The sequence below is a fragment of the Camelus ferus genome, chromosome 2 (assembly GCF_009834535.1).
Source record: "Camelus ferus isolate YT-003-E chromosome 2, BCGSAC_Cfer_1.0, whole genome shotgun sequence".
NCBI lineage: Eukaryota > Metazoa > Chordata > Mammalia > Artiodactyla > Camelidae > Camelus > Camelus ferus.
In genome coordinates this window covers 73,927,502-73,943,310 of record NC_045697.1, presented here as the reverse complement: position 1 = coordinate 73,943,310, position 15,809 = coordinate 73,927,502, and the positions used below count along the sequence as shown (strand labels likewise).

Below are 15,809 nucleotides of genomic sequence, written 5' to 3'. Positions count from 1 at the left end.
TTCTCTTCTAGGAGGTTTATGGTGTCCTATCTTAAGTCTTTAATCCATTTTGAGTTTATTTTTGTGTATGGTGTGAGAGTGTTCTAACTTCATTGATTTACATGTGGCTGTCCAGCTTTCCCAACACCACTTGCTGAAAAGACTGTCTTTTCTCCATTGTATATTCTTGCCTCCTTTGTCAAAGATTAATTGACTGTAGGTGTGTGGGCTTATTTCTAGGCTCTCTATTCTGTTCTACTGAGCCATATGTCTGGTTTTTGTGCCAATACCACGCTGTTTTGATTACTGTAGCTTTGTAGTATTGTCTGAAGCCTGAGAGGGTTAAGCCTCCAGCCCAATTCTTTTTCTTCAATATTGCTTTGGCACTTCTGGGTCTTTTGTGATTCCATATACATTTTAGGATTGTTTTTTCTAGTTCTGTGAAAAAGCTCCTGGGTAATTTGATAGGGATTGCATTAAATCTGTAGATTGCCATGGGCAGTATGGCCATTTTAACAATATTAATTCTTCCAATTCAAGAGCATGAGATATCTTTCCATTTCTTTAAATCCTCTTCAATTTCCTTTACACATTGATTAATTTTTGAACATTAAATGAATCAACCATTATTGAAATAAACTCCATTTGGTTGTGATGCATTATCCCTTTTACACATTGTTGGATGTAATTAGATAAAATTTTGTTAAGAATTTTCACATCAATATTTATAAAGAATTAGATTTTATTTTCTTTTTATTTAATGCCCTTATCTGATTCTAGTATCAGGATATTTCCAGTCCCATATTATGAGTTGGGAAGTGTTTGCTCCTTTGCCATTTTCTAAAAGAGTTTCCATTGAATTTTTTTTTTCTTAAATAATGGGTAAAATTTTAAAGGGAAATCATCTGGTTCTGGAGTTTTCCTTTTGGGAAAGTTTTTAACTACAAATTCAATTTCTTTAATAGATACAGTACTATTCATGGTATTTATATTTTTCTTTAGTAAGCTTTGGTAATTTGTGCTTTTCAAGGACTTTGCCCATTTCATCTAAGTCATTTTTTTATTGGCATGAAGTTTAAATTATGTTTTTATTACTATTCTTTTATTGTCTGTACAATTTATAATGATGTTTCATCTCTAATTCTTGATACTGACAATTTGTGCCTTTTTTTTTTTCTTGATCATTATTCAAAGTACTAGCTTTTGTTTCACTGATATATTCTGTTTTCTGTATTCTATTTCAATGATTTCTGTTTTCCCCTTTATCTTTTCTGTCCTTCTGTCTTTTAGGGCTAAAGTTGCTCTCTTTTTCCAAGTTTTGTAGGGTAGATCTGCATACTCGAGAGATGGTTGAGATTATATTTTTCTGTTATACATGTTCAGTGCTACAAATCACTCTCTAATCAAGGCTTTAAAGCTGCATCTCACAAGTTTCTTCATTTTCATTCAGTTTGAACTACATTCTAATTTTCTTTGTGATTTATTCTTTGGCCCATAGGTCATTTAGAAATATGTTGTTCAGTTTCCAGATATTTAGGGATTTTGTAGGTATCCTTTTGGTACAGATTTTTAATTTCATTTCATTGTGGTCAGACAACATACTCTGAGGCTTTTAAATTTATAGATACTTGTTTTATGACCCAGAATATAAACTGTCTTGGTAAATCATCCTTGTATACTTGAAAATAATGTTATTCTGTCATCACCTGGGGAGTCCTATACAAGTTAATAAGATCAAGTTGGTTAAGTGTGGTTCAAGTCTTCTATCTCCTTACTAATTTTCTCTCTACTTGTTCTAACAGTTATTGAGAGAGATGTATTGAAAACTGACTGCAATTGTGGACTTGTTTCTATTTTTAGTTCTATCAGTTTTTCTTTAATAAAATTTGAAGCTCTGTTATTAGATGCATAGTTAGGATTGCTGAGCTGACCTTTTTATCATTATAAAATGATCCTCCTTATGTTACATTCTTTGCTATGAAATCTACATGGCTACTAATATCACTCTAGCTTTCTTTTGATTGACATTAACATGAAATGTCTTGGTTCTTGCTTTTTAAAATATCACAATTGTTTTGTAGCTGTGTGATTATTCAATACACAAACTCTACCTTTTAATTAGGAGTGTTAAAAACATTTACATTTAATGTGGTTTTTATATGGTTGGGATTAAATATACCATCTTGTTATTTGTTTTGTATTTGTTAATGTTTCTTTTGATTCCATATTCTTTGTTTAAAATGTTTTGGGATTCATTCCATTCCTATCTCTTTTAAAGTGGCTGTTTGCTTAAGGTTTACAGTGCACTGGACAATCTACATACAAGTAATATTATACCACTCCATGTATAATATAAGAAACTTAGAGCAGTACACGCCCAACCCCCAGCCTCTGTGCTACTTCTACATGTTATAAACCTTAAATTACATTGTTAATATATATTTTTTAAACAGCAAATTATCTTTTAAAGAAAAATTTTAAATAAGGGAAAAAGTCTTTTTACTTGCATATGTACTATTCATGACATTTTCATTCCTTATCATCAATCCAGATTTCTATCTGGTATCATTTTCTTTCTATCAGAGGGCTTCCTTTAAGATTTTTGAAGTGTTAGTCTGCTGGTGGTAAACTATTTCAGCTTTTGTATGTCTGAAAAAAAGTATTTTGCCTTCACTTTTGAGAGTTGTTTTTACTGAGTATATATTTCTAGGTTGACAGTTTTTTTTCTTTTCTTTCAGTACTTCAAAGATGTTTCTCTTCTATCTCTCTTGCATCTTTCCATAGTCTCCTGTGTTTATTATCATTTTTCTTCCTATATGTAATATGTTTTTTCCTCCATCTGTTTTTCACATTTTCTCTTTATCACTGTAAACAAATTGATTTTAAGGTGACTTTATGTAGTTTTTTTTCATGTTCCCCACTACCCCACCTCTCTCTGGGGCTTGCTGAGCCTCTGGGATCTATGGGTTTATTGTTTTGAACAAATTTGGAAAAAAAAATTGGCCATTATAAAAATATTTTTCTGTCCTTCTTCTGGGACTTACACATGTATTAGTGTAATAATATTGTGCCATAGGTCTTTTGAGCTATTCGTTTTATTTTTCTTCTTTCTTTCACTTGGGGACATTTCTGTTGCTGTATATCCAATTTCTCCAATCTGTTAATTCTGTCTATTGTATTTTTTATCCAGACATCATATATTTTTTCATTTCTAGAAGTTCAGTGTGGGTCTGATATCTTCTTAGCTTTTTTAAAAAAATCATGTTCATACTTTCCTCTGTTATCTTAAATTTATGGCTACTTTAATGTCCTTGTCTATTACATCCTCATCACATGTCATTTCTGGAACTATTTCCATTGATTGCTTCTCCCTTTACCCCCACCACCCCTCATTATGGGTCATATTTTCTAATTTCTTTGTATTCCTGGTAATTTTTGATGAAATGCTAGACATTATAAATTTTACCTTGTTGTTTTTGAGGCCTTTTGTTGTTTTTGTACTGAGATGTTTAGTTGGAATCAGTTTGATACTTTCAAGTGTTGATTTTAAACATTTTTAGATGGAACCAGAATAATCTAATTTACTTCTGCTACTAAAGCCAGGAGATTCTAAATACTCTACTTGATCTCTTTTATGTTAGGAGTTCTTTTCCTTCTGGATGGTATTAACAACTGTTCCAGGTCCTGTATAAAATCAAGGGATTATTCTGCCTGTTCCTTCGTTTTGTGGTTTTTTTTTTTTTTTTTTTTTTGCTGTTTTATGAGAGGGAGGTAATTGGGTTTATTTATTTATATTTGGAGGAGGTACTGGGGATTGAACCTAGGACCTCATGCATGCTAAGCATGCGCTGTACTGCTTGAGCTATACCCTCCCCTATCTGCCTGTTCCTTTTGATAGTTTTTTCCACAGCCATGGTAATCTCTTCACATGCATGCACTGTTCAGTCCTCAGCTGAAGATTTGAGCAGAACCCTCTACAGATCTCTAGAGCTCTTCTCAATGAAGTGCTCTCCTCTCTGGTACTCTGAATTGTGAATTCTAGCACTTTGGCTTCCCCAAATTCTGAACTTTGTTTCCTTAACACAAAGATAACCCTGGAGTCTGTTTAGGCTCCTCCTCTCTACCTTGAAGCCTAATATGCTCTTTAGGAAGTAAGCTGGAGTATGTTTGTAAGTTTATCTATTTTATTTCCTTTCTCTTTGGTGTTACTATCTTGTGCTTCTTATTGTCCTGTGTCTAAAAACACTTGTTTCATGTATTTTTTCTTATTTTTTTTAATATGTGAAAGTAAATCCAGCAGCTGTTAATCCATCATGGCTAGAAGTTGAACTCATAACATAAAGAAGTTTTTGATGGCTTGAATATTATTTATTATTGGGTTCACATAGCATTTTTGTATACTGAAGCTTAAAAAACTCTGGCTAAAGGAAAATGACCATTCTGTCTCACAAACTACAAACACTGGTCTGTGACTTTTTAGTCCATGCTCTGCTCTAGTTAGCTTTAGTCTGTTCCTTGAATAAAAAACATACAAAGTCTAGTTGGTCCTTATGCCATCTCATAAGAAATACCACGCAGGGGTCTGTGACTGGATTACTGGAAATTCATCTCTACATCTGAAGACAATTCTAAGTGCATGGCTTTCTGATGGTGTAAAGCTGTGCTGTTCCGTATGGCAGCTGCTAGTCACAAGTGGCAATTTAAATTTAAATTAATTAAAATTAAAGTTCATTAACTCAGTTATCAAGTGTTCAAGAGCCACATGTAGCTAGTAACTACTATTCTGAATAGTATAGGCAGAAAATATTTCCACTGTCATAGAAAGTTCTCTTGGTCTAAAATGTCATCTCCACACAAGACGAAACCACACAATTTTGAGATTTGAGCCTGCTAATTCAGGCCTAAAGTTTAATGGGAAGATGAGCATAGAAAAGGGAGAGAAATAAGAAAAGAAATGAATCTACTGGATAGATATGAAGGATTATTTAAATTAAGAAAACCTATTTTCTAATTCCATAGAGCTGACAGAAGAAATGCCGTGAAGGCCCAATGAAGCTTAGCTTTAGCACTAAGACTATGAAATCAAGGAATAAAGCAAGGAGAACATTCATATATGAGAAATAAAGGTATTCTATTTAGTTGAGGGAAGGAGGCAAAGACCAAAGGGTAGATTTTGATAGCATCCACAGCCTCGATGCTTTACATATACTGTATAGAACTATCACATGGCTGTTTTTTTTTTTTTCTCTAAACCACATTAAAGCATATGGATAAACATTTCCAATAATACCTAAAATGCAATATAAAAAATACCTTATCCATTCTCAGCCATTAGTTGATTTAGTTTATATAAATATTACATCTATTTTTAATGTATAAATGTACATATGCATTTAAATTTTATTGTGGTAAGAACATAAGACAACAAATTTTTAAATGTACATTATTGCTGACTATAGGTACAACTGTACAGCAGATCTCTAGACCTTAAACATCCCACTTAACTGAAACTTTATGCTAATTCATTAGTACATATACACATTTACTCATATATAAATTTTGAAACACATCTAAGGAATTTTATCTAATCATGTTGTTATAACTTAAAATTTGGGGCACCTTCATATTTTAGTTATTCTAGGTTCAGGAAATGCATAAAATATTCCAAACAAAAAGTAATAGAGTAGAATATAAAAGCTTAGAAAATCACTGTTGTATGAAACAGTCAATAATAAGAATCAATGGAGTAAAAAGAATATCAATGCTTGTTGTTTTGTCCCTTTCCCCAGTTAAAACCTTTTGATTAATAGCCCCTATAAAAAATTCATTCAACAGAAAATGGCCAAACTTGAAATCTAGCAACATAGGCTCAATTCATTTTCTTTTATAGCCTGATTTATTGTGTTTGTCACCCCTGAATTATTTTACAACAGTACCATACCATTCCTTATACTTTTCTGTGACACTGATTAAAACAGGCAAGGTTGTAAAATAACAGTATTAATCTCATCGTTATTAAGACAGCATTTAAAATAATTTTCATAGACATTCACATACATTTCTAAAAATGTAAGTTGTAACATAAAATTTATAAACAGACTACTGTCATTATTAAAATTTCCTCCCTTGCTCCCACTAAAAAATAGAAAAAGAAGAATTGGGGTTTGGGGGGAAAGTTCACAATGGAAACAAGAATAGTTAAACTGTTAATTAGAATTGGTCCCCTGTCTGTCTCTGCTATGTAAACTAATCCCCTTAGAAGGTTTAACATTATTAAGTACATGACAATGTTTGCAAAATGTACTACCCTCCACACTTCCCTGTACCCTTGCTCTGTGTACTCTGCTCTGGATACCTTATCACCTCTAGCTTTCCTTCTATCATCCTCCCGCTTCCTCTTAAATCTTTAACCTCTCCATCTCCACTGCTTCCAATCCCAGTGCTTCCTTCGTTGGTTTCTCTTCCTCCTCTCACCCCTAAAATGTTAAATGTTAAAATCATTAGCCACTTCTTAATAATCTCCATTCTGAAAAACTGCATTCACTTCTACATATTCAGCTACTTCCTGCATTTTGATAACTTTCAAATCACAGTGCTAAACTAGATTTTTCTTCTAATTATTCTAGAAGTATGTAAAACCTAGCTTTGCCAAAATGAAATTTCTGAAATGAAATTTATCATCTTCCCCTTATCTCCCCCAAACTTATTTTTCTTCACTGATTCCTGGTACTAACTCATAGAACCATCTGTTCAAGCCAGAAATTTGGTGGATCTTCAAATTATCTTTTTCTTATCCTTAAATCCAGCTAGTCACTAAGTTCTATAAATTCTACCTCAAATATTTTATATATTTATTTCATTTTCTCTATCAATCATTACTGCCATTTCTTTAAATTAGGACCTTCACATCTCTTGCCCAGTGACTGTAATAGCCTGCTTCTCTCACTGAATCTTCCACTAATCGAAGCTATCTATGCTGTATTTCATTTGTTTGGCTTGAGTGACTTTTTTAAGTGAAATCACTTCGCCCTTCCCCACCCCTAGTATACACTTAGAACACCCCAATGGTGGTAGGTCTCTTACTTACAGGAAAAAGTTCAAAGATCTTTACATGGCCTCCAAGGCCATTTGTGACTTTATACCCCTACTTTCAGGGAAAGCCTTTTCATTCCTTCAGAAATGTGTGCAAACCTCTACCTCGGCTGTTATTTTTCTATAATTGGTATTTTACGTCCCTACATCTTGTATTTTACATCCCTACATCTCCTCTAGAGGAGGAATTTTTTAAAGACATAGAACCCACACTGCTCATCTTACTGTCCACAGTGACTAAACACAGTGATTTAGAACAGGCTCTCATTTAGGGCTTTTGAAACAGGGAAGACTTCAGTCTTCTGCCTCCTTCATAAGCATTTAAGAACAAATCACTTAGCCTTCCATATAGATACTGCCTAGCACACACTTACAAAATAGAAAAAAAAGAAGTTTGGCTTGGTTCATGAAGCCAAGGCCAAAAGAAAAAAATAAACATCTAGCAAAATCTGACACATCTGGACACATGTATGTACACTTAGCAAGTAGCACACCCATAGCTTTGAATGTATAGACTTGCTGTGAAAACAGTTAACAGGTGGTTAGAACCAATAGTTTGAGCCATCTAATTTTAATTAATCACTAAAGTCTGCTTACAGAGACAAAATTATCCATTTGAGAACAAGATTACTAGATAAAACAGCTTGTGAGTCTTAAAAGCTCATTACTTTTACAGATTAGAAGACCAACAACATGCTCTTTCAAATGGTGTAGTTTTTATATACCAGAAACAGAACATTGCAATGGCTTCAACAGTTAGGAAAAGAAAAAATTAGAAAAGTAAAGGAAAATCATTGCTTCAAAAATATGTTTGGAAGTAGATAGGTAGGTCAGCAACAGTGAGTAAGTGTTCCAGTCATTGTCAATAACTATTTACACTTACCTGGTTATTATATGCATCGGGTGCAAGCTTCTTGTATGTTGGTGCCATAAGAGTGGACAGGTTTTGTAAATGAGACTCCAGTTTCTCTTCCTGTATAAAATGAATAACCCTCCATATTAAATTCTAAATCCATTCTTCATGAAAGAGGCTATCAGTTAGATTCCTCACCCCCCTATGTATTAGATCCAAATCACAAGACACAGCGTCTCTTATTAAAAAACTAAAGCATCTTAACATGACTATTTCTAAGTGGAAAGTATAGACCATGTATTACCTATTTTTGTATGTGTTGTTAAATATCGAGCTCTTTGATATTTTCTTAAGATTAATCAATTTTCTACTTTGCATGCAGATATTTCGCATTTTATAAATATAAGCCTCTGCTGGTAGCAGGGTTAGGAGAATGAAGTCAGACAGTCTTTAAAGGGTCACATTCTCTACTGCCTAATTAGTGGCCAAGGAAGATGAGCTACTGAAAGGATTTGTTTGGTTTAATTTCCTATTTCCAATCTTTATATTTTTAAATGTTTATAAAAATAACATTTCAAAATTTGAAATGATCTCTCCATAGAGCAACTAAAAGTTACCAGGTGATTCAAATATGAACAAAACTCTCAGAACTATAAGGTGGTATATATGAAAAACTGTAAAGTTTACTTGAAAGGAGAAATGTTCAGTTACACTCCCTCCTCCCAACTGAAGAACAGATTTTTCAAGCAATATGTTTTTTTAAAATGGTAGACAATACTTGGTTGGTCCATTCATACTTAGACGTGCTCATTTCACAGTGATAGCTCTCTAAAATCCTCGGGAGTCGTAACCAGCTGGCAGAGATACACATATTTGCATTTTAGAAGATGAGGAGGTTTCTGAGTGGCGCCCTACTACCTAACTGAGGGAGATGTCACCAGCCATCCCCCAGATTTGGTTTACATGAAACCTGGTTAGAGTGATAAACATTTATGAAGTAGTGGTGAAAAAAATCTCTCCAGTGTGAAAAACTAAAGTGGAGCACAGCATGCAAAATTGCTATTAGGTTTATTGCATATTTGGGGCTTTTTCTTATGAAAAGAGGACATCTAGTACATTAATACAGTTTATTAAAATATTATGCTCCTATAAAAATTATATCATGACTTGAACTTTTGCACTTTATTAAACTGCTTATTATTATAGTCACAAATACTAAGGTTAACAGTTTTGTTCAATTAGAGGGACATTTAATTATTATTATATCCACAGTATAACTATATTTCAATTGCATTTAAAACTTGAAAGAAATTATAAGCTATATAGATTCACTAAAAATTTGACCATATTTAAATGCTAAATATACTGAGGTTTTCTGATTATCCAAAATTAGCATACTCTAGAATACATACTACCCTAAACTTATTAAATTTGATACCAATCCGCAAGTTATATTTTGAGAAATATTTATCTTAGAGAAAGGACAAAAACCAGTGACTTAAATGAGAAAGGACAAAAACCAGTGACTATTTATTTCAACGATACCTTTATATGAAAATCTAAATGTTTTAGTTACTTGAATGCATTCATTATAGTAACATTAAACCATCTAACCTCATGGTGTGAAAAGGATGACTAGAAATGGTCTTTTATAAATGCGGCAGTCATGAACATGACTTCTATAATTCAGGTTCAAAAGATGAAAGTTTTAACACCAAGGTTTTAACATTTAGTTTTAATATTGAAGGGACAGCTATGTGAAACTCTAGAATTAACATTAATGATAAAGAATGAAGAGGAAAGGCCATAGGTATAAAGAGTTTATGCTGCTCAAACTTTATTACTTTGGTATCCCATGGTTGTTATCATGCTAATCTCATGAAATTGTTATGTGCGTCTATAATTTAGCCAAAATTTTGCTGGTTCATCTCTGAGATGAAATTCTCTCTGTTAACAAGAGTTTAACAGAGTTATATCATATTGTTCACTTCATCTGTGCTCGTCAATTCTCCATGAAAAAGAAACAAATTATACATCAGGAAGTAAACAAACCTCTTTTGGGTCATCCCCAAGCAGCTTAAATTTTCTTGGGATCTTGCTTCTGGCAAACTTACATCCATTGTAGTACATGCTCCATGAACAACCAAAAGAAAAGGAGGCACCACAGGTCTCTGGGTCCAGCCCCTGGCAGGCACAGGTTCTTCTGAGAAATCAAAGAACCAAGTTCGTGACTATGGACAGCATTGCCTAGGCTATCGATCTCACAGGCTGGGTGTCTGCTTTCAAAAACGAGTGCAAATTAGTCTTAAAAGTTTAACTATATATTAAGCTGTGCCACAATCACATCAGAAAAAAACTATTTCAACTGATTTTAAAACACAATTTAAACAAAGTTTTCACTGTAGTATAATACACACACAGAAAAGTACACAGAATTTTATAGCCTGCAAGTGCTCACAAGTGAAACATACCTGAATAGCATTCAAACTAAGAAACAAAACATAAATACTTGCACCCCAGATTCCCATCTTATATTTCCTTCCAGGTATTGCCCCTCTGACAGTAACTTCTATTGAAATAGATTATATAGTATAAAAATAGGCAAAACTAAAGTATATACTATATACCTACTCTGAATATCGTGTGTATATGTATGTGTATATATATATAGATTTGCCTACTTGTATACTACAGCTATGTGTACATATATGTATGTGTGTATATAGTTTTTCCTATTTTTATACCATGTATAGTACACATATACAGATATATATATATATACATAGTTTTGAGTATTTTAATACTATATGGTATGCTACATAAAAACAGGCAAAACTATATACACACACACACAAATACATAACATACATACCACTTACATGCGATTAACTGGTATAAGCCTGTGCCTTGCTTTTCTTCAGCACTGTTTGGCATATCCATCCACAATGTTGCACGTAGCTGTACTTTATTAATGTATTTATTCACTAAGCATAGTTTTTTATTGTATGAATATGCCACAAATTAAGCATTCCATCATTGATGAGCATTTGAGTGCTTTCTAGCTTTTGGCTAAAACACAGTGTTACGACTTTATGGCCCAAATCAGTTATATCCTAAGGGCAATAAGCAGACAAAAGCAAAGAAACCAAAAACAAACCCAGATAAAATACCTTACTAAGAAAATTATATTCAGTAAGTATTTTTTCCAGATTTATTGAGGTATAATTGACAAATAAAATATTTATTTAAAGTAAACAATGTGATGATCTGATATAAGCATAAATTATGAAAGGATTTTCCCATCAAGTTAATTAACACATCACCACCTCACATATTTATCTTTTCTTTCTTGCAAAGAACATTAAGTTCTACTCTTTCAGCAAATTTCAATTACACAGTGAGGTGTCATCAACCATAGTCACCATGTTATACATTAGATCCTCAGATCGTACTCATTTTATAACTGAAAGATTATACTCTTTTATTAACTTCTCCCTATTTCCCTCACCCGTTCCCCCCAGCCTCTCACAAATATTTTTCTACTCTTTCATGAGTTTGACTTTTGGTTGGTTTTGATTCCAGGTATGAGTGATACCATGCAGTATTTGCCTTTCTCTATCTGGTTTATATCATTTAGCATAATACCCTCCAGGTTTATCCATATTGTTGAAAATGGGAGAATTTTCTTTTTCAAAAGCTGAATGACATTCCTCTGTGTGTGTGTGTACACATGCCACAACTTTATCCATTCATCCATTGATGGACACTTAGGTTGTCTCCACATCTTAGGTACTGTAAAGAATGCTATGTTCATCAGAAATACTGGCTGGTAATTTTCTTTTCTTGTAGTGTCCTTGTCTGATTTTTTTTTTTTAATTGGAGTAACGCTGGCCTCATAAAATGAGTTTGGAAGTGATCCTTTCTCTTCAATTCTTTGGAAGAGTTTGAGAAGGACTGGTAGTAATTCATCTTAACTGTTTGGTAGAATTCACTGTTGAAGCCACCTGGTCATGAACTTTTTTGTGAGGTTTTTGATTACTGATTCAATCTCCTTACTAGCAGTTGGTCTGTTCATATTTTCTATTTCTTCATGACAGCCTTGGTAAGCTGTACGTTTCTAGGAATTTATCTATTTCTTCTAGGTTGTTGGTGTATAATTATTCATAGTATTTGTATTTATGTGGTATCAGTTGTTACACCTTTCCTTTCATTTGTAATTTTATTTCTTTTCTCTCTTTTTCTGGTAAGTGTAGCTAAAGGTTTGCCTGTTTTGTTTATATTTTACAAAAAAAATGTTCTCAGTTTCATTCTTTTTTTTTTTTTTTTGCTTAGTTTGTTCTTTGTCAGGTTCCTTGAGGTGTGAAGTTAGGTTGTTTAAGAGAGAGCATTCTTTTCTCTTAACGTAGGTATTTACCACTATGTGGTTTCCTCTTAGAACTGGTTTGCTGCATCCTAGAAGTGTTGGTATGTTTGTCTTAAGATATTTTTCAGCCATTATTTCTTGAGTAAGCTTTCTATCCCTTTTTCTTTCTTCTCCTTTTAGGACCCCTATAATGTATATGTTGGTCCTCTTATGGTGTTCGATAAATCCTTCAAACTAACTTCACTCTTTTTTATTCTTTTTCCTTTTTGTTCCTCTTCTTGAATGAGTTCCACTGCCCTATCTTTGAGTTGTACACCAGTCCTTTTTTCCACTTGATGTAGTCTGCTGTTGAATCCCTCTAGTGAATTTTTCAGCTTATTTATATTCTTCAACCCCCTAATTTGTTTGGTATTTTCTGTCTCTTTGCTAAATTCTCATTTTGCTTATGAATTGCTCTCCTGATCTCACTGAACATCAGTAGTCTTAGTAGTAATGATATTATTTTGAAGTTACTTATGGACATTGTGACATGAAAAATTACTGTTAATGTCAACAAGAATTTCAGCGTAAAAGTAAATATCCTATAATCCTATGAATAGGAAATAAAACATATGAACTCATGATAATGATTTAAAAAGCTTCAAATTTTCTTTCTAAAAAAAAATTACTTCCTATGTCTGCCCACTAGAAAACACCTTAAAGTAACAGTATCTTTGTAGCAATGAGAACATCTGGACACAGACTGTGATCTCTAAGTATCATTTCTCACTGAAATGAATATAGATTAAAATCCATCACTTTTTTTTTTAATGATAGCAAAAAGAAAGAATAAGCTAACTGATTATTTTTGGATGGTTACTAAGGCACCAAATCACTATTTTGAAATTTCACAATTAAAGATACTTACCATGCATTATTCTGTCATTTGTTTACAAACTATATTTAATGGTAACCAACAGTTGATAAGGAAAATTCTTTAAGGAATTTCATCTAATAAATGCAGAAGGAATGTTACAATTAGAAATTATGATTTTATAGATGTTAGCAAAAATGGCAAAATAAGGATCTCTGAAAATTCTCTCCTCCATAAAAGCAATAAGAATCCTGGTAAATATTGTCAAGATCAACTTTTCAGAAATCTGAAAATTGATAAAAAGGCTTGCAGCATTCCAGGAAGCATTTATTCAAGAAAAGCAGTGAACTTTTGGTAAGAAACTAAGCTTTACAGTGCTTTAACTTGCCCTGTTCCTAGTGTCCCCAGAACTCTGCAACAGCCTTGAAAACCAACAGCCCACATTTAGGATGAACATCAGTAGGCTGGCAACCACTGGAGGGTTTAGGTTAGATACCCTCCAAAGCCCCATTCCCAGGAAGTGTCCATATTTTACCTGTTTGGTAGTTCCCTAGAAGACCCCACGAGTAAGGCTTTCTTCATCTGATTTTCTGATTTCACTGGGAGTTCACCTATTGTGTATAGCATTTTCCCCACTGGAAGTATTTGTTGAAAATAGTCAGGGACAGTTATTGAACACTGGCTGCCTGGGGTCTTGGACAAAACTAATTAGACTGATCCCGAAAAAGAGAAGAGACTCAAAGTATTTAAAATTAGAAGTGAAAAAGAGGACATTACTAATGACCTTATGAAAAGCATTATAAGGGAATACTATAAAAAATGGTATCAACAAGTTATATAAATTATATGAAATGGACAAATTCCTAGAAAGCACAAATTAACTGAAACTGACAATCTGACATATTACAAGTAAAAAGACTTAAACAGTAATCAAAAAACTTCCTACAAAGATAAGCCCAGGAGTAAATGATTTTGCTGGTGAATTCTAATGAACATTTAAATTAGCCCCAATCCTTTACAAATTCTCCTCAAAAATAGAACAGGGAACCCTTCTCAATGCATTCCATAAGGCCATTATCCTGAAACCAAAAACAAAGATACTACAGTAAAATTCTAGACCAATATCCCTTATCAATGTAGATGAAAAAGTCTTCAATAATATACTAGCAAATGGAATTCAGCAACATATAGAAAAAGGTATACACTATGGTCGAGTAAGATTTATCCAGAAATGCAATGCTGGTCCCATATACAAAAGTCAATCAATATGATACACCATGCTAACACAATAAGGGCCAAGAAGCACACAATCATCTTATTAGATGCAGAAAAAGCATTTGAAAAAAATCAAGCACCCTTTCATGATAAAGATACTCAACCAAGGAACAGAAAATGTCTTCTTCAACCAGACAAGGAGCATTTACAAGAAACCCTACATTTAGCATCATGCTTAATGCTGAAAAACTGAAAGTTTTCCCCCTAAAATCAGGGACAGGACAGATGTTTGCTCTTGCCAATTCTGCTCAGTATCTACTGTAGATTCTAGCCAGGGAAGTTACGCAAAAGAAAAAAAAAAATAAGGACACACAGATTGGGAAGGAAGAAATTGAACTACTTGTAGATGACATGATTTTGTATGTAGAAATCCACCAAAAAAATTTAACACTAATAAACTAGTTAAATAAGTTTGTAGGATACAAGATTAATACATAAAAACCAACTGTGTAAATATATGCTAGTAATGAACAATCCAAAAATGAAATAAAAATAAACCCACTTAAAACAGCATGAAAAATAAAATACTAAGAAATTTGACAAAAGTAGTATAGGACTTGTACACTGAAAACTAGAAAACATCATTGAAAGAAATTAAAAACCTAAAGAAATGTAAAGACACCCTGTGTTAATAAATTGGAAGACTGAATATTAAGATGTCAATATTTCCTAACTGATTGACTGATTCAACAGAACCTCTGTCAGAATCCCAGCTGGGGAAATTGATAAGGTGATCCTAAAATTCACAGGGACATGAAAAGGACCCAGAGTAGCTGAAACAATCTTGTAAAAGAAAAACAGTTGGAGGACTGACTTACACATCCCAATTTCAAAACTTACCACAACTACAGTAATCAACACCATGTAGTATTGGCATAAGGATAGATATGTCCTGAAATGACTCGTACATCTTTGTCAATTAATTTTCAACAAGGATGACAAGAACATTCAATGTGGAAAAAATAGTCTCTCTAACAAAATAGTCCTGGGACAACAGTGATCAAAGACTGAAATTTAAGACCTAAAACTATAATAAATACTTGGGAGTAGGGGTAAAAATCACTGTGTAAATCTTCCAAACCATTGGATTAGGCAATGATTTCTTAGATATAACACTAAAAGTATAGTCAATCAAAAAGATAGATCAACTTGATTTCATCAAAATTGAAAACTTTTGTTTCAAGGGTATCATCAAATGGAGAGACAACCTACAGAATAAAAGAAAATGTCTATAAACCAAATGTCTGTAAACCATATATCTGATAAGTTCTAGTATCCATAATATATAAATAACTCTTACAACTCAAAAAACAACTAACATACTTTAAAAATGAGCAAACATTTAAGTAAGGATTTCTTCAAAGAAGATATATGAATAGCTAGTAGTACATGAC

At 33.0% G+C, this 15,809-nt stretch overlaps 1 protein-coding gene across 5 annotated transcripts in view; it reads right to left on the bottom strand.

Moving 5' to 3' along the window:
• TET2 (tet methylcytosine dioxygenase 2) overlaps positions 1–15,809 on the bottom strand; it is a 123,802-nt gene that overhangs the window by 12,836 nt on the left and 95,157 nt on the right. For all 5 annotated transcript variants that reach the window (XM_032461105.1, XM_032461094.1, XM_006184616.2 and 2 more), the window contains 2 exons: positions 9,977–10,127; positions 7,955–8,044 (listed from right to left, as the gene is read on the bottom strand). In XM_032461105.1, the coding sequence (XP_032316996.1) occupies positions 7,955–8,044; positions 9,977–10,127 (241 nt within the window). The remainder of the gene's footprint in view (positions 1–7,954; positions 8,045–9,976; positions 10,128–15,809) is intronic.